Consider the following 19,769-nt stretch of genomic DNA (forward strand, 5'->3'; position numbering starts at 1 on the left):
AGTTGCCTTATGTATTGAGGTGCTCTCCTAGGTGATTCTTAACAAGAAAAAATCCATGTAATTCCTTTTAGTAAACTGTTTCATATTCAGCCTAAAATCAACCTATTTTTGAATATTTTGCCAGGCTGAGAAAAGGTGACATTAAACACAGCTTCATGTGTATATTGCATGAAGGCACTGAGGGATTCAGAGATGAAAGCAACATGGTACTTATCTCTCAAAACTACCCAGCTGGACCTGGCATTCCTTTAGAACACTTGCTGTTAGTGCCCGTAGAAGCCAGAGCAGCTGGCTTACAAAATAATTGGAAACTTCATCTGTTTGGGTTGCCCCAGGAGCTCAGTAGAAGAAAGGCCCGGTGCTTTCCTGAGCTCCTTCACGTGGATCTTCACAGCAGCCCAGAGCAGCAGCCTCTCCTCAGGGCTTTTCTGCTCATTTTCAGTTTCTGAAATTCATATATCTGGAGCTGGAATGTAGGCAATTATTTTTTTTAAAGTAAAATAGGAATATTCTTTATCAGCCTCGCAATAGAATGCCACATTAGTGATTAAAGCATATTTGATGGACATAACAAATTTCAACTTTCCATTCAAACTTAGAAAAAAATGCAGCTTGAGGGCAGTGGAAAGATTGCTGCTGGCCTTCAAGGGACTGTAGGTCATCCATGGACTCGTGATCTTTTTTGTAATTTTTAACTTTTTATTCATAATAATAGCTATGTCAAAATCGAGTTAAACCTAGGGATAATGTTGTTTTCTTTCTGGCCTAACTAGGTGGCCAGCTAATCCAAAGGCCACGGGAGGGGACTGCCTCCCAGCTTTGCTCTTTCCCCCTCACCTAAATGAGTCCTCATCTGATTTAACTCGCTCGGAGCTCTAGGACCCTTTCGGAGACTTCAGACAGAACATCCACTTTTTAGGGGCTGGCTTGAGCTCTGAGGGAGACTTTTGGACCCACCGAAGCACTTACTTCAAATCCACTCTGGTCTTTGATTTTTTACCTTCTGAGCAGTTATGACCCACGACCTCAGGACTGAAGTATGCAGGCATGTAAAACCCTTCAGGAAACTGAAAATCAGATTTACCAAGGGTTTGCAGCTGCCTGTCACTGCCTGGCATTTGCTGTCTATAATGCTCTGGGTGCTTTTGGATATGGATACAAGTGTTGCAACTAGACAGTGGGTGTCCTCCTCAAAGCCACCTCTGCCCTGACCTCCAGCCCTGCCCACTGCACTCATTTTCTCTTCTTCCCTCCTGTAGTATCAAAACCTCAAAGGAGAGGAGCTAACATTCTAATTCACAGTGTGGTAAAATGGTGAGGTTTTGCCTAAAATTTTGACTCTTCCATGATTACTTACCTTTAGCAGGAAAAAAAATCTCAATATTCAACTTGATTTAATAAACATTTACTGAGTTCCCACCAAGTGGCAAACACTAGGCTAGGAACTCAGTCTTCTTTATCATAGAAGTTTTTTTCATTTTGTCAAAAAAAAAAAAATTTAAGAGGCCACATGTTCAGTTTTGCCTCCTCTTTGCCAGTGTCTATATATTGGACTAGATCTTGGGGCTACGAAGTTAACTAAAACCGTTTCTGCCCTCCGGATGCCCTAAACTGTTGTTAATGTAAAGCAAAGCAGAAGGAACTGAATGTGAGAGATAGAAGTGATGTGGTTTTTGAGCCCAGAGGAAAGAGTCGTTAGTTCGGATGCATTTACAGAAGGCTTCAAAGAGGAGGTGGCTTCTAGACGGGGCCTTGCAGAATGAGGAGGGATGAGGATAGATTTGGGTGAGGGATTTCAGAGATGAAGCTTTTGTGGGAGAGGAACCTGGAAAGGAAGTTTAGTGTCTGATAATAGAGGGTCTTCAGTGCTTTGCTAAATTAATTCATTTATGAAATATTTATTGAGTGCTTACCTGTTGACAGGCACTAGGGTTATAGCGGAGAATGCATACACTGGACAGCACATAATGTCCCTGCGCTCATTCTACTGGCAGGAGGCAGAATATCTAGAAGGTCATAAGTACTGTCGCTAAAAATAAAGCAGGTTAAGGGGTTTGGGGGTGGGGGGTTGCTATCTTATATAGGGTGGTCTTGCTTATTTTTAGGTTGACTGAATCTTCTCAAGGTTTTTGTGGAGGGGAGCAGCCTGAGCCTACCTGTATTTCTGGAAGAAGAATTTGGGAGGTGATGTGATGGGAGGATTAGAGATGGGGAACAGGGAGAGTATTAAGAAGGCTATAATTAGGGGGCAGGCGAGAGAGAATCGAAATTGAAGGAGGGAATAGTCCTGACATGACAGGCACTGGTCGATTTCATAAAAAGTGAGACTAGGAAGTGAAAAAGGTGGAGAAATTGAGGATGTTAATTTTGCAGTATCTTAGATAATGATGTCATTTACCAACAGGAGAGAAGTTGGGTAGTTTTGAGAGAGAAGGAGCAGTTGACAGTGAATGTGCTCTGAAGTCCAAGAAGCAGCTGGAAATTTATGAAACACCTCCTGAGTGTTTTAGGACTGAAGTGGTGTGTTTGGGAGTAATTAGGACAGAGATAGGGTAAAGTCCTCTCTCCCCTTCCTGAGTCTCTGTGGCTTTTGTGTGAATCTCTCAGCCTTCAGAGCTTTGGGGTCATGTGCACTTTTAGGTATGGTTAATGCTTTCGTGTTTCCTAATCTTGGCTTTAAAAAAGAAAGAAAAAATGATAAACATTAATGGGAAAATATAATAGATTGGATTTTTATTCATAAACAGAATTTAAAGTTGGAATAATGGAGACATGAAAATGAGCCTTAAAGGACAAAATATGCTAATTAATACATTTGGTGGTGTTTTAAAGCTGCCATCCTCACCTTTCATAATAGCTGATGGGGTTAGATGAGTAGGAAATTGAAGTGAGGATAAATGGAATGCCGTCAAGGTCCCTCATGCCATTGAGTCAGGTCCAGAAAGCACATTTCCTGCTCATCAGTCATTGTCGTACTCTGCCTCTCATTCTGTGTAACTACTTTTTAAACTTTTTGTCTAAGCCATTTTGCTAGTTATCTCCGTTTCGTAGTAAGATACCTCCATCTTAGTATTTTCTGTAAAGCTTAAAAAAATAAATGTGCTGGGGTCAAATTTAGGTAAGTCTTTGCAACAATCTAAAAATAAAATATTGTGGTGTTATGAATTTGAAGGTAAGTGCTTTGAACTCTGAAGTGTGCATTAGTTGCTTCCGGTAGAAAATAATTGTCAGGTGGCTCACTTAGAAGTCTGTGTATTAATATACTCACACAGCAGCACTCACGTCTCCCTGGGGGTATACGGTATTGTGAAGAAGATTAGGAACGGTGGAGAAGGCTTTTATGGGAACTGGTGCATTGGGGGACCTCTACTTTATTTTACTTCGACCCTGTAATGTACATAGCTTCTTACCTTTCTTTTTTTTTTTTGGCTTCTTACCTTTCTTGATGGTGATAATTTTTACTAAATTTGGAGATAGTTTTTATTATACTTTTTGTTTGAATTGGTTTTATAATTTACAATTACAGTTTGCTGCCAAAGTCATATTTCCTTTATTTCTTGTGGCAAATCATTATGGTCAGTACAATACTCCTGTTTTATGGTTTAGGAAACTGGGGTATTTCACTCAGATCAGTATTTCCTTCTCAGTGTGTCAAGACATTGTGGGACTCTATTAGCGGGTTGTTTCCAGCACAGACTCACTGTGAGAAACTTAAATAGAGTTATCCCCAAATAAAAATGGTAAGCTACTTTCAGTTGAATTCTGGGTTTTGAATATATACTTCAGAAAGGACTGTTTTGCTTTTTGGGGGGTCTGACCTTATATTTTTTTGACTTAAAGTGTTACATTGACTGTTATTTTATCTTTTTCTCTCCTGAACTTTCTTCACTGTTTCCAACTTTCTTCTTGCTACTTTGTTTTCTACAGCAGTTTCTATTCTGAATTTTGGCATACTGATGATTTATATGGAGAAGGTGTGATGAGAAAAGATGAATATATAAAAGACTTTTTTTGTTATTAAAACTTTTTTTACAAAGTTTTAAACATATACAAAAATAGAATAACACAGTGAGTCCCATATAGTCATTATTCAGATTCAACAGTTGTCAACTACTACCTCATTTGCTTTCTCTCCCTTATAAAGTAAACCTCAGACTAAGCTCTTACATCTCTCATCCATCAGTTTTCATCTCTAAAAAAAATACATTACATAAATGCAATGCCAGTATCATACCTAGCAAAATTAACACTAATTCTTTGATATTATCAGTTCTCCAGTCCATAATCAAATTTCCTGGTTCTTAGAAATGTCTTTTTACAGTTGATTTGTTCAAATCCACATCAGATAAGTTCCACACATTACATTTGGTTAAAGACCAATTTTTAAAGTAGGTGGTTGTTACGGAGCCACCTGGGGAAGCTCTTACTGACCTTCCAACAATTTTATTTTCAGCTCCCTATAAGCTTCCTCCTTTCTCTTTTATTCCAAACTATTTTTTTTCTTTCTTTCTTTTGGGGAAGTGTGGAGGAGAACCCCACATTTGATATCTTACAATTGAGAAATTTAACATTTTTTTCAGAAATACTTGAGGGCTTCCCTGGTGGCGCAGTGGTTGAGAGTCCGCCTGCCGATGCAGGGGACACGGGTTCGTGCCCCGGTCCGGGAAGATCCCACGTGCCGCGGAGCGGCTGGGCCCGTGAGCCATGGCCGCTGAGCCTGCGCGTCCGGAGCCTGTGTTCCGCAACGGGAAAGGCCACAACAGCGAGAGGCCCGCGTACCACAAACAAACAAAACAAACAAAAAACAAACAAACAAAAAGAAATACTTGAAATACTAACCTAAAGATTTGCTAGGTCCTATAATGAATGGTTCAAAGAGGGTCTTAGCAGTGAGCTTTCAATATCCTTGTAACACCTAACGATATGGAATTGTCCCAAATCACTGAATATAATACTAGAATCGTTTTGAGTATAATGCAGTGCTGTGTCTGCCTATCCTAGTATAATTCTACCTCGGATGTCACAACTAAGTGCCTTTCTCAGCTTTTGGAGTGGAAGTGGTTGAATGGCTATCAAAATACCTTTCCCTAGCTGTTGCTTAATCTTAGTTTAAACCGGATTTACTAGTTTCTAAGCTAAGCTTGAAAATTTATATTGTTTTTCTGGGACAGGTTAGACTTTTTGAATTCATCTCATCTGGAGAGATATATACAAATAGTTTTGTATTAAAGAGATTGCTAAGTCTTTTTAACATTGTATTGGAATTGATCTCATCAATATTTTAGTTTTTGAAAAAGAACATAGAACAATATAAAAAAAAAATCTTAGTATGAAATTGACACTGCAACTGGTTAAAAAACAAATGACTTGACACTAGAAGTCCCTTTCTGGTTTTAAGCCAGGCATTATTGACCAAAAAGTTGTAATCCTCTGTCAGGGCTTTGCACGTACAGCTGTGCACAGCGGAGGGTTGGGGCACTCGTAGGAGAGTCAGCTTGTCTGCTAGGACAGTTTCTGACTGAGGGCAGTAAAGTGTCTTGAGAAAGGAACACCTGTGACTAGTTTTACAAAGGCTTTGTGGAGCTAGCTGGGGTACTGTGGCCTGTGCTTCAGACTCTATTTAGAAATGAATATTTGTGGAAGTAATCAGATTAAGAAGAACATGTCCAGATATCTCATGTGAGATTATCTTATAATTTAGCATTCGCTTTTCGGCAGTCTGTTATATGATACAGAATCCACAGTTAAAGGTAGGTCAAAAATGGGCTGGTGAAGTGAAAATACATTGAAGTTTATGAACTTCATATTTTATATACAGAAGAGCCTATTTAATTGTATTTTACATATGCATTTCTAGCCCATTTATGTTTCCCAGCCCGATAATTAAAAAAAGCAAATAGAAGGGGAGTAGGCTGCTATAGTTAAATAGCTAGCAGAAGCAGTAAGTGGTAGCTGATACCATATGACCAATGGTAGAGATGGAAAATTTAAAATTTGAAGAAATAGACGTAGGATCCTGAACAAGCTCAGAAAACCGCTTTAGATTGGTTTCGAGTTGGTAAATGAAGAGACATTCCTAGCTCAGGAACATCTAAGGAGAGTAATGTTTTGCCACGAAATGCAGTCACTGGTATTCATGACAATGATGCCGAGTTATCAGAAAATGTTCAATAGAAATGTACCAAGACCTCTTGAATGAAGGAGGTTTGTAATGTATTTTAGAAAGCCTTTTATCAATAGCTAAAATTTCTCAGAATGTTGGCACTTAGACAGTGCCTGGCATAGTTATCTACCTAAAAATGTGCTGCTTAGATATCTTTGTTGCCGATCAAGTTCACCCATGGAGACCACTTTTTTTTTCTGATGTTGCCAGAGTAGTGAGGTTTTCTAGTCCAGTCATATTTAGGAAATGTTTCTAGAAAAGGGATTTGGGACAAGAAAAATATAAAAATATTTGCTACAAATTTTCCATTTGTGGTGTCTGATATATAGTAAACAAATATTTGTTGTCTGTAGAGGTGCTTAATTCTTGCTAAAAAAAAAAAATTAGCTTATCCAACCCAAAGTTTGTGGAACCCAAAGCTGTGAAATTTGCATCTGAAAAAAATCTCTTAAGCTGTAAAAATATATTTTATACTTGTTGAATTATAGGCTGAAGACTTTAAGTGACAAGTCAAGAGAAGCTAAAGTAAAAAACAAACCCAGGTAAGCTTGTGCTGATTTAATTTACTACGACTTAAATTTCATACAACTTTTGGTTGTAGTCATGATAGTATAATAACTTTAATGGATTTTATATCCGTTAAATGCATCTGACTAAACAATTTATTGATTCCTTCTGAATTTTGTAACACTGGAATTTTTTCTGATAAAATTGTAAAATGGTTGAAAAAATGGTGACATGTAATTGTTTTACTCCATGACAGTCAATGGCTGTTTGATCACAATTAATCATTTTTATTTGTATATTAAGAGCACAGTAAAAGTTCTCCATTATTGAGAAGCAAATTGATAATGAAACAGTACCTGGCAAGTGAGCCTCTTTAGCTGTGTTACCTGTTTTATATGAAAACACTAGTAAAATTTGTGCAGTTTTTTCATTTTTTTAATAAAGTAAAGCACATGACCAAATTTCACTTTAAACCTAGAGATGAGGAGCTTTTTAAAAGATTTCTTGTTAGCTGACATTCTATTAAAGTGTTTATTTTTGTGTGCTAAAAATCTGTAGGGCAAAGTGATGGTTGGTAGTATATTGCAGTATATTAACTTTGGAATAACTACATTTTTCTAAAAGTTTAGATCAATTGCCATTAGTGATTTTAAAACATTCCACATTATGATTGACAGCATCAAAATTATTATATGTAACTTTTTTTTAAGTTGGCCTAAATCAGCAGCAGTTTTTAATAAATTAGGTGTTTCTTTTGGCAGGACTGTTGCGTATTTGCCAAAGTGCTCTGCTGGACTAGAATTACTTAGCAGGTAAGTGTTTTCATTGAAATAAAAAGGTTATACTTCTGACTCTTGTCTAAAGTATTTTATAACTTTATACATAGAAACCTTAAAACAAATAAATTTTACCTTAGCAAGGAGATTGGAAATTATTTACTTATTTGTGTTCCTGAGGGGCTCTTGCATTTCACTGATTAATACAAAGGCCGTGCAGACTTTGAGCATATTGATCACTGTTGTGTTTACTAATCAATAACTTTATCACGTGCATGTATTATGTTTGTGGTTTCTTTGTTGGAAGAAAATCAATTCTGGATTTGAGTCCCCAATAATTTTCTTACTTTGATTCTTAATTTGTTACCATTTCTTCTCCAATCCATTTCTATTGACGTGCAGATTAATATTAAAATACGTGATTTTCTTAGATGACATCAAAAGCATGAGTAACAAAGGAAAAAAAGATAAATTGGACTTTATCGAAATTTAAAACTTTTGCTCTTTAAAGAACACTATCAAGAAAGTGAAACAGTAGTCCACAGAATGGGAGAAAATATTTGCAAATTATACATCTGTTGAGGTACTTGTGTCTAGAATGTATAAATAACTTTTATAACTCAACAGTAAAAAGACAAATAATCCAGTGAAGAAATAGGCAAAGGATTTGAATAGACATTTCCATAAAAAAGATAGGCAAATGGCCAATAAGCACATGAAAAAATTCTCATCGTTAGTCATCAGGGAAGTGCAGACCAAAGCCACGATGAAATACCACTTCCTACCCACTAGCATGGCTATAATCAAAAAGACAAACAATAACAAGTGTTGGCAGTGATGTGGAAAAATTGGAACCCTTATGCTCTGCTGGTGGGATTATAAAATCACTGCTTTGGAAAACAGTTTGTTAGTTTCTCAAAAAGTTAAAAGTAGGGCTTCCCTGGTGGTGCAGTGGTTGAGAGTCCGCCTGCCTAATGCAGGGGACACGGGTTTGTGCCCCAGTCCGGGAAGATCCCACATGCTGCAGAGCGGCTAGGCCCGTGAGCCGTGGTCGCTGAGCCTGCGCGTCCGGAGCCTGTGCTCCGCAACGGGAGAGGCCACAACAGTGAGAGGCCCGCGTACCGCAAAAAAAAAAAAAAAGAAAGAAAAAGTTAAAAGTAGAATTACCATGTGACCTAGCAGTTTCACACCAAGAAAATTGAAAACTTATGTCCACATAAAAAATTGTACACAAATGTGCATAATAGTACATTCATAAAGCAATATTATTCATAATAGCCGAAAAGTAGAAACAGCGCAAATATTCATCAGTCAATGAAGAATAACAAAATTTCATATCTTCATACAATGGAATATTATTCAGCCATGAAAAGGAATGAAGTACTGAGGCGTGCTACATCTTGGATGAAATATAATAACATTATGCTAAATGAAAGGAATCAACAAAAATGGCACATAGTGTATGATTCCATTAATATGAAATGTCCAGAATAGGCAAATCCATAGATATGGAAAGATAATTTTGCCAAGGTTTGGAGGAGAGAGGGGAATGAGTAATGACTGCTAATGGATATGGGGTTTCTCTTCAGGGTGATGAAAATATTTTGGAATTAGATAGTGGTGATAGTTGTCCCAACTAATTCTGTGAATATACTGTGAATTATGCACTTTAAGATTTTTTTTTTTGATGTGGACCTTTTTTAAAGTCTTTATTGAATTTGTTACAATACTGCTTCTGTTTTATGTTTTGGTTTTTTGGCCGAGAGGCATGTGGGATCTTAGCTCCCCAACCAGGGATCGAACCCACACCTCCTGCACTGGAAGGCGAAGTCTTAACTGCTGGACTGCCAGGCGAAGTCTTAACTGCTGGACTGCACTTTAAAAGCATGAATTTGGGGACTTCCCTGGCAGTCCACTGGTTAAAACTTCGAACTTCCACTGCAGGGGGTGCAGGTTTGATCCCTGGTTGGGGAACTAAGATCCCCTCATGCCACATGGTGCGGCCAAAAAACAAAAAACATGAATTTTATGGTGTATCAAAACTCAATAAAGCTGTTATAAAAATAAGTATATGGTTTGCATATGTTGTTATATGCATTTCTGTACCTCGTAACATGGCATCTGATGGATAAGTGGTAGCCATGTGTACAGTAGAGGGTATGCTCCTTCACCTTATCAGCTTGTGTTAGGACACAATTACCTATACCTACATTTTGCTATCTCTTGTCTAGCTTTTTATTCAGTTTCTTTTTATGGTTGCAAAATCTGGGGATTTTTCTTCTCTGAGTGCTTAATTTGACATTAATTTCCTGCTTGGTTTTGTTGAGTGAGGAACATAAGTGAACATGAAAGGAGATATAGTAAAAATTAATCAGTGGTGTACTGTTTGCATGTTATCTTTATTTTTTTAATCTAGGGATTTAGTTGAAAGAACTTCACTGAAAGATTTACTTTAGACTTGTAGACTTATGTGTATGGTAGTTTTGGGAAATGGGGTGCATTTCTGGACTTAACATGAAAAATTTTCAGCCATAGGAATGTCTGTAATGTGTGTATTCATTGCACTGAAGCACAGTCTTTTCTCTTTGGAACTAGTATTGAGTGGAGGAAAGACCATTTTAAATAGCGTATACCTAAATCATAAAATGTTTTTAATTGTTAAAAAATTGTGTAAGATACATATAGCATAAAATTTGCCATCTTAACCGTTATTAGGTGTACAATTCACTACTACTGAGTACATTCGCATTGTTGTGTATCCAGTCTCCAAAACTCTTTTCATCTTGCAAATGTCTGCCACTGGCAGCCATCATTCTACTTTCTCTTTCTATGAATTTGACTACTTTAGGTACCTCTTCTAAGTGGCATCATACAGTATTTGTCTTTTTGTGATTGGCTTATTTCACGTAACATAATATTTTCAAGTTTCATCCATGTAGCTTGTTAGAATTTCTTCCTTTTCGGTCTTCCAGTTTTATTGAGATATAATAGGCATACAGTACTGTATAAGTTTAAGGTATTGCAACATAATGACTTGACTTACATACATCATGAGATGCTTGCCACAGTAAGTTTAGTGAACATCCATATCTCATAAGATACAAAATAAAAGAAAAAGAATTTTTTTTCCTTGCAACGAGAACTATTAGACTTTAACAACATTCATATGTAACATACAGCAGTGTTAATTATATTCATCGTGTTGTATATTACATCCCTGGTACTTACTTATGTTACAAACTGGAAGTTTGTACCTTTTCGCTGCCTTCATTCGATTCCCCTCCCTCCACACCCCACCCACCTGCCTCTGGTAACCATACATCTGATCTCTTTTTCTATTCGTTTGTTTGCTTCCTTGTTTTTAAAGTATAATTGATCTACAAAACTATGTTAGTCCCTGGTGCACAACATAGTTTTTCCATATTTCTGTACATTACAAAATGATCACCACTAATTCAAAGGAATTTCCTTCCTTTTTAAGGCTGAATAATATTCCATTGTATGAATATACCGTATTTTGCTTATTCATTCATCCATTAATGGACATTTGGGTTGCTGCCATTTTTTGGCTATTGTAAACAATGTTGCTATGAACGTGGGTGTGCAGATATCTCTTCATGACCCAGCTTTCAGTTTTTTGGCAGTATATACTGAAAAAAGGAAATGCTGAATCATATGGTAACTCTACTTTAATATTTTGAAGAACCTCTATACTGTTTTCCATGGCAGCTGCACCACTTTACATTCCCCTTAGCAGTGCACATTTCTCCAGTTGCCATTTCTCCACATTCTCACCAAAACTTGTTTTGGGGGTCTTTTGTTTGGCTGGTTGGTTTTTTTTTGCCATTCTCATTGGTATGAAGTGGTATCTCGTTGTGGTTTTGATTTTCATTTCCCTGATGACTGATGATGGTGAGTTTCTCATGTGTTTATTGGCCATTTATATATCTTCTTTCTTTGCCTGTTTGTGGATAGGGTGGTTTTTTGTTGTTGAGTGTTAGGAGTTTTCTATATATTCTGGATATTAATCCCTTATCAGGTATGTGATTTGTAAATATTTTCTCCCATTTTATTGGTTGCCTTTTTATCTGTTGATTGTGTCCTTTCATGCACAAAAGTTTCTAATTTTGATTAAGTCCAATTTGTCTGTTTTCTTTGTGGCCTGTGGCTTTGGTGTTATATCCAAGAAATCATTGTCAAATCTAATGTCATGAAGCTTTTCCCCATGTTTTCTTCAAAGAGTTTTATAGTTTTAGTTCTTATGTTTGGATTTTTTGATCCATTCTTAGTTAATTTTTATGTATGGTGTTAAAGTAAGAGTCCAACGTCATTCTTTTGCATGTGGATATCCACTTTTCCCAGCACCCTAGTGTATTTGTTGAAAAGACTATCCTTTCCCCATTGAATGATCTTGGCACAGTTGTCGAAAATTATTTGACCATACATGCAAGTGTTTATTTCTGGGCTCTCTATTTCATTGGCCTATATGTCTCCCTTTATACCAGTGCCACACTGTTTTGATTATTATTTGATTTTGATTATTGTAGCTTTGTAGTAAGTTTTGAAATCAAGAAGTGTGAGTCTTCCAACTTTGTTCTTCTTTTCAAGATTGTTTTGGCTTTTCAGGATCCCTTGACCTTCCATATGAATTTCACAATGGATTTTTGTCTACTTCTACAAAGAATGCCATTGGGATTTCGATAGGGATTACACTGAATTTGTGGATTACTTTGGGTGCTATTGACCACATCTTAACAATATTAAGTCTTCCATTCCATGAACGTGGGATATCTTTCCATCTATTTATGTCTTTTAAAATTTCTTTCAGCAATATTTTGTAGTTTTCATTGTACAAGTATTCACCTTCTTGGTTAATTCCTAAAATTTTTTTGATGCTATTGTAGATGGAATTGTTTTCTTAGCTCTCTTTGTTGTCTCCTTCCTACTGCCAACTATAGGTTCAGTTTGTTCTTTTTCTAGTTCCTTAAGTTGTGAAATTAGATTGTTGATTTGAGATCTTTTTTCTTTTTTCTTAAGCCTGAACTTTTTTTTGAGAGATAATTGACATATGACATTATATTAGTTTTAGGTGTACAGCATAATGACTCAATATTTGTATATATTGCAAAATAATCACCACAATAAATCTAGTTAACATCCATTATCACACATAGTTTAAAAATTTTTTCTTGTGATGAGGACTTTTATGTTTTACTCTCTTAGGAACTTTCAAATATACCATATAGTATTATTAACTATGTCACCGTGCTGTAGGTTGTGTATAACTACAAGTTTATACCTTCGACCACCTTCACCCATTTCTCTCTCATACACACACACCCACACCCAACCCCTCACCCCCTGCCTTTGGTAACCCCCAGTTTGTTCTCTGTACCTATGAGTTCAGGTTTATTTTGTTTTGTTTTCTATTTATTTATTTAAATTTTTTTAAATTGAGGTATAGTTGATTTACAATATTAGTTTCAGGGGTGCAACATAGTGATTTAAACTTTTTATAGATTATACTCCATTTAAAGTTATTATAAATTATTGACTATATTCCCTGTGCTATATACCCTTGTAGCTTACTTATTTCATACATAGTAGTTGGTACCTCTTAATCCCCTACCCCTTTCTTGCCCCTCCCCTTCTTCACTCTCCCTACTTGGTAACCACTAATTTGTTCTGGGCGTCTGTGAGTCTGTTTCTATTTTGTTATGTTCATTCATTTGTTGTATTTTTTAGATTCCATATATAAGTGATAACATACAGTATTTGTCTTTCTCTGTCTGACTTATTTCACTAAGCATAATGCCCTCCAAGTCCATCTGTGTTGTTGCAGATGGCAAAGGGGTTGCTCCCATGTCCTGGCTCTTGTGAGTAGTGCTGCTGTGAACATTGGGTGCGTGTGTTTTTTCGAGTTATAGTTTTGTCTGGGTATGTGCCCAGGAGTAGGATTGCTGGATCATATGGTAGTTCTATTTTTAATTTTTTGAGGAACCTCCGTACTGTTTTCCATAGTGGCTGCACCAGTTTACATTCCCACCAACAGTATACTAAGGGTTCCCTTTTCTTCACATCCTCACCAACACTTATTATTTGCTGTATTTTTGAGAAGTTACGTATTTTGGGTATTAACTCTTTATTACATGTATGATTTGCAAGTATTTTCTCGCATTCCGTAGGTTGCCATTTCATTTTGTTGATGGTTTCCTTTGCTGTGCAGAAGATTTTTTGTTTGATATAGTTCTACTTGTTTGATTTTGTTCTTTTTGCCTTTGCTTGTGGTATCAGATCCAAAAAATCATCACAAGACCGATGTCAAGGAGCTTACTGCCTATGTTTTTTTCATAGGAGTTTTATGGTTTCAGGTCCTACATTCAGGTCTTTAATCCATTTTGAGTTAATTTTGGGGTGTGGTATAAGATAGTTGTCCAGTTTCATTCTTTTGCATGTGGCTGTCCAGTTTTCCCTATACCATTTATTGAAGAGACTCTCCTTTCCCTATTGTATATTCTTGACTCCTTTGTTGTGAAGTAATTGAGCCATATACACATGGGTTTATTTCTGGCTAGTTATTTTGCAAAATATCCCTCATTTTGGGTTTATCTGCTGTTTTCTCATGATTAAATTCAAGTTAGTGCTTTTATGGTGAGAATAACAGAAGAATAATGTTGTGTCCTCCAGCGCATTGTATCAGTAGGCATATGATATTGATCTGTCTCCTCACTGTTGTTAATATTGACCGCTTGGTTAAGGAAGTGTCTACCGGGTTTCTCCACTTTAATACTGTTTCCCCTTTTTAAATTAATAAGTATCCTGTGGGGAGACACTTAGAGACTATGAAAATATCCTGTTTCTCTTTATACTCTCACCCACTAATTTTAGCATCTATTAGAATTCTTGCCTGAAATAATTAGTCTTGTGTTTACCAAATGGTGATTTTCTATTTTTCCCATTTTTTCTATCATTATTAATTGGAATTCTACGGTAAGGAAGAATTTTTCCCTTCTGCCCCATTCAACTGTTTATTTAAATCACTATGAACTCATGGCTGTTGGTTTTAGTCCATGAGTTATAACCCATTTCTACCATTATTTGTTTTGTTGCTCAGGTTGTCCCAGATTTGGCAATTGGAAGCCCCTTGAAGTTGACTTCTGTGTGTTTACAATGTGTCTCCATTATTTTTTGAGCTTTCCTTTCTGACACCACAGGATGTAACACGTTCATTTTTAGGTAGAATATTTTTTATTAATTAATTTTTATTGGAGTGCGGTTGCTTTACAATGTTGTGTTAGCTTCTACTGCACAGCAAAATGAATCAGCCATACGTACACATAGGTAGGATTTTTTTTAATGTGTGGTTTTTATTTTGAATTATTTTCTGCTTTTCTTAGGTATGAAGATACGTGGGCTGCACTCCACAGAAGAGCCCAGGAATGCGCAAGTGCTGGCGAGGTAAAGAATCGGCTAATCTTATACTCACGGGGAAAATATCCTTTTGCAGTCTTAAATGCTAGTTTTTAAGAAACTAAATTTGTAGTTGTGTTAAAACGTTTTGCAGGATATCTGAAATTTAATTTAGTAGTTGATTATGAAACTCCCTAAATAAAGCACTTTTTCATAATTTCTCAGTCAAGTAATTTAGTTAGCTTAGAGAGTTTGTAACTTTTATTCTAGAGTCGCAAGTAAATATTTGGTTCATCCAGGTATAATGCTTTGAATTTGAGTCTGATACCTTTGCAGTTTATGTAAATTATGTCATTTCTTTCTACTCACCATTTAAGAATTCCTTTTTTGGGGGGCAAAAGTTTAACTTTGCTCAGTCTACTTAAAATCATTAATTTGCTTATTAGCAAATAAATATAAAAATCTCAGGAGTCAACCTCAATTACTTAGAAGAACAACCTATTTTCTAGCTCTATAGAGTGTGTAATGAATAAAAGAGACTTGTAATTAAAATTATTTGGTATATGTACTTAAAGCTTTTTTAGCCAAGATGAAATATAGTCTGTGTTATTGATGTCAATCAAATGTTATTTCTTTCTAAGAACACTTCTGTGATTCTGACTTTTAATTAATTTTGACTGACTTTACCATTTACCTAATTAGTGAAGCTATAATAGTTATATGTACAGAACATGGTAATACATATGATAAAATTTAGACATTAATGTTTCTCTTAGAAATTACTGAAAAGGAAGGTTATAGGTTTCTGTTAGTAAGGCAGACTAGATACTTTGAAAAGCCCTTTAGGTGTAAAACACCTAAATGCTGGATAGATTTTTTTTTTAATTTTTAAATGCAGTAAGTGTACAAAAATTAAAGGAAATCCTAAAGGCAGAAAACAAACAAAAACACCAGGGAACTGAAATGAGAGTAGTTAAAAAAATAACATGGAAGCTGGGGTCAAATAGTAAAACAAAAGCTTTAGAGATTTAGGTGATAGGAGATTTTCATCTATGGGGAACTGAGTCTGAGACTCCTGCATAAAGCTCTTGGATATTTGAAGTGACTACATCTCTTGGTGAAAGGGTAATCTAGGACATTTTAAAAAAGAAAGTAAAGAAAAAAGATAAGAAAAGAAAAGCTACTTGTTGGCAAAAGGAGACAACAAGGAAACTTGTCTTCATAACAACTTGGAATAAATATAGTCTCCATTTTGGATTTGTTTATATGGTCTTGGCCTCACATGAGTGTTGGGCTCTAGTTTATACTTCCTGCATGATCGAGGAACCACTAACTTAAGAAATGAAAGGGCTACAGGTGACTGTGTCTTTGACACTCAAGAGAAACAAATACCAGTTCTTCATGGATGAAGCTTGTAAACCCAGGCCCTTCAAGATTCCCACAGATTCATCCCCTAACCACCCCCCTCCCCCCTGCCAAAGATTAGCAAACACACAAAGAAATATATTACCAAAAGTTTGAGTCACTAGAACCAAAGAGTAAGACTTAGACCTGTAAGGCACTTTAGATATTGCACTCTTGTATATAGACAATTAAATAGGAACATACAAAGTTTTTTAGAGAGATGAAAGATGGATGAAAAATGAGTAAGGAATAAGAGAGTATGAAACATGACTTTAAAACATGACTTTTAAAAATCATTGAGATTAAAAACCCAAAGTATGTGGTTAACAGCAGGTATCTATAGCTGAAGAAAGAGTACAGTGAAGTAGGAGGTAAAGTCAGACATTACCCAGAAAGGATTTCTGAGATATGAAAATGGAAAATATGAAAGAGGAGTTAATAGAAAATAGTTATAAAAGGTCTGTAGGTTGAACCAAGTAAGATTACCAATATGAGACCTTTTTGATATGTAAAATTACAGTTTCATATAGCTCAGCTTAATATATCTAATAATCTAGAAAGAGAATGAGGGAAAGACAATGTAGGAAAATGTAAATGGCTGAGAATTTTCCAGAAATGAGATGTGTAAATCCTTAGATCCAAAAAGTATTACAAGCAAGCAAGGTAAGTAATTATCCACACCTAGACATATCATGTTGAAACTACAGAACAGCAAAGGCAAAGAGAAGATCTCAAAGTAACTAAAGAGAAAAGATATATCACTTACAAATGAATGAGTTTCCATTAGACTTCTCAAACTGTTGTCAAGAATGAGGGCAGGGCTTCCCTGGTGGCGCAGTGGTTGAGAGTCCGCCTGCCGATGCAGGGGACATGGACTTGTGCCCCGGTCCGGGAAGATCCCACATGCCGCGGAGCGGCTGGGCCCGTGAGCCGTGGCCCCTGCCGATGCAGGGGACATGGACTTGTGCCCCGGTCCGGGAAGATCCCACATGCCGCGGAGCGGCTGGGCCCGTGAGCCGTGGCCGCTGAGCCTGCGCGTCCGGAGCCTGTGCTCCGCAACGGGATAGACCACAACAGTGAGAGGCCTGCGTACCACAAAAAAAAAAAAAAAGAATGAGGGCAAAGTGAGACATTTTCAGATAAAAATAGTTTTCTATCAACAGTTGTCCAATAAAGGAACTTCTAAAAAATGTATTTCTGGATAAAAGAAATGATTTTGGGAGGTAGGTCTCAGGTATAGGAAAGAATAGTGAGCAAAGAAAATGGTAAACCATAGGTAAATATAAACAGTGACTATGTATTTCTATCAGTTATCTAGTTTGTGGAATTAAAAATGATAGAACAAAAATGCTGGATAAGAATAGCATGCAATCTGGAAGGCAGATTATCAGAGTTCAAGTATTTTAAAAGCCCTTGCATTATTAATGGGGAGGGTATAGATATTGATTAACCTTAGATTTAAAGTTAAATATGGAGGGCAGAATTTCAGGGGTAACCACTAAAGAACAGAAATAGTGTTTATCTTTCAAACCTGTAGAAGAAACTAGAATAATGAGAATGAATTAAATAGGAAACAGAGGATCACTCTATAAGATTCACTTCCCTAAGGGGGAAAAGTCTAAACCTGTGTGTCTAGTAAGTCTCAGTATATAAAAGACAAGTTATAAGGAAAAATGGATAAATCTATCATCAAAATGGGGGGATGTTAATACATTCCTCTTAATTGATAAGAAAAAAACCTAAATAAAATAAATATGGATATAGGACATGCGACTAATGTGATTTACACACTTGACCAGATAGGCAAATACAGAATCTGCCCCAACAAATACAGAATACAGATTCTTTAAAGCACACCTGGAACACATAAAAATTGACCATGTACTGGGCTGCAAAGTAGTTCTCAACAAGTTTCATGTAAATCGACAAGTTTCATGTAAATCAAGTCATACAGAATATTCTCTGATCCTGGTGCAAATGAAGCTGGAAGTCAGTATAGGAAAACAATTTTGAAAATTCCATACGTTTGCACATTACAAATATATGTTATGCATTGGGACTTCCCTGGTGGCGCAGTGGTTGGGAATCAGCCTGCCAATGCAGGCGACATGGGTTCGAGCCCTGGTCTGGGAAGATCCCACTTGCCGCAGAGCAACTAAGCCCATGCGCCACGACTACTGAGCCTGCGCCCTAGAGCCTGTGAGCCACAACTCTGAGCCTGTGTGCCTAGAGCCTGTGCTCTGCCACAAGAGAAGCCACCACAATGAGAAGCCCGTGCACCACAACAAAGAGTAGCCCCCTCTCCCCACAACTAGAGAAAGCCCACGTGCACCAACAAAGACAACACAGCCAAAAATAAATAAATTTATTTTTTTTAAAACTACTAAAAAAATATAATGCATAATTTATGGTTCAAAGAAGGAAATAATACTGAAAAATTTTAAATAGAACTGAATTATAATTATTACACATAAATTGTATAATTTGCCAAAGACTACTTAGAGGGAAATTTTATAGGGGAAAAATTAGACTGAAAGTCAGTGAGCTAATCTAACCTAAGAATTAGAGAACAGAATAAATCATGAAGGAAGAATGAAAGAGATAATAAAGATGAAAAAAATAAATGAAATAGAATATAAAGAATACAATAGAAGCCAGACAAAGCCACAAGTTCTTAGAAACGACTAATAAAATTCGGTAGATAGATGTCTGGTGATATGGATCAAGAAAAGAAGAATAAATAATTTTAAGAATTAAAGAATATACAGCTACAGCAGAGTGAAAAGATAAGAGCTTGTGAACAACTCTGTGACAAATTTGAAAACTTAGACAAAATGGCAAAACCCTGGAAATTTTTACTAAAACCAATTAAAAAAAATAATAAATTTATTTATTTATTTAGGGCTATGTTGGGTCTTTGTTTCTGTGCGAGGGCTTTCTCCAGTTGAGGCGAGCGGGGGCTACTCTTCATCGCGGTGCGCGGGCCCCTCTCTGTCCGGCCTCTCCCGTTGCGGAGCAGGCTTCAGACCCGCAGGCTCAGTGGTTGTGGCTCACGGGCTTAGTTGCTCCGCGGCATGTGGGATCTTCCCAGACCAGGGCTTGAACCCATGTCCCCTGCATTGGCAGGCAGATTGCCAACCACTGTGCCGCCAGGGAAGCCCTAAAACCAATTTTAAAAGTAGTACAAATCCTGAATAGTCTTGTAGCCACTAAAGAAACAGTATTAGTGATTAATCTTTTCACTAAGAAAGCACCAGGTCCACAAAGTTTCATAGGAGAGTTCTATCAGACTTTCAGACTACCATTTCAATGTTAGACAAACTCCTGCAGCAAGGGAAAAAAGACGAAACTGCCCAGCTCATTTCATGAGGCTAGAATAACTGATACCGAACCCCAACAAGGGAAGTATGAGAAAGTGAAATTGGAATCCAGTCCCATTCATGAATACCGTTACAAAAATTATAAGCAAAATGGAGGCATTATCTCTCACTTAACTTCAGTAACCTATT

The 19,769-nt window shown here is 36.7% G+C and overlaps 1 protein-coding gene across 2 annotated transcripts in view; it reads left to right on the forward strand.

The window, feature by feature from the left end:
• Positions 1 to 19,769, forward strand: part of DTNBP1 (dystrobrevin binding protein 1) — a 119,841-nt gene that overhangs the window by 5,204 nt on the left and 94,868 nt on the right. For both annotated transcript variants that reach the window (XM_024122127.3, XM_055079529.1), the window contains exons 2-4: positions 6,652 to 6,705; positions 7,432 to 7,482; positions 14,844 to 14,904. In XM_024122127.3, coding sequence (XP_023977895.1) covers positions 6,652 to 6,705; positions 7,432 to 7,482; positions 14,844 to 14,904 — 166 coding nt within the window. The remainder of the gene's footprint in view (positions 1 to 6,651; positions 6,706 to 7,431; positions 7,483 to 14,843; positions 14,905 to 19,769) is intronic.

Source organism: Physeter macrocephalus, chromosome 18 (assembly GCF_002837175.3).
Source record: "Physeter macrocephalus isolate SW-GA chromosome 18, ASM283717v5, whole genome shotgun sequence".
Classification (NCBI taxonomy): Eukaryota; Metazoa; Chordata; class Mammalia; order Artiodactyla; family Physeteridae; genus Physeter; species Physeter macrocephalus.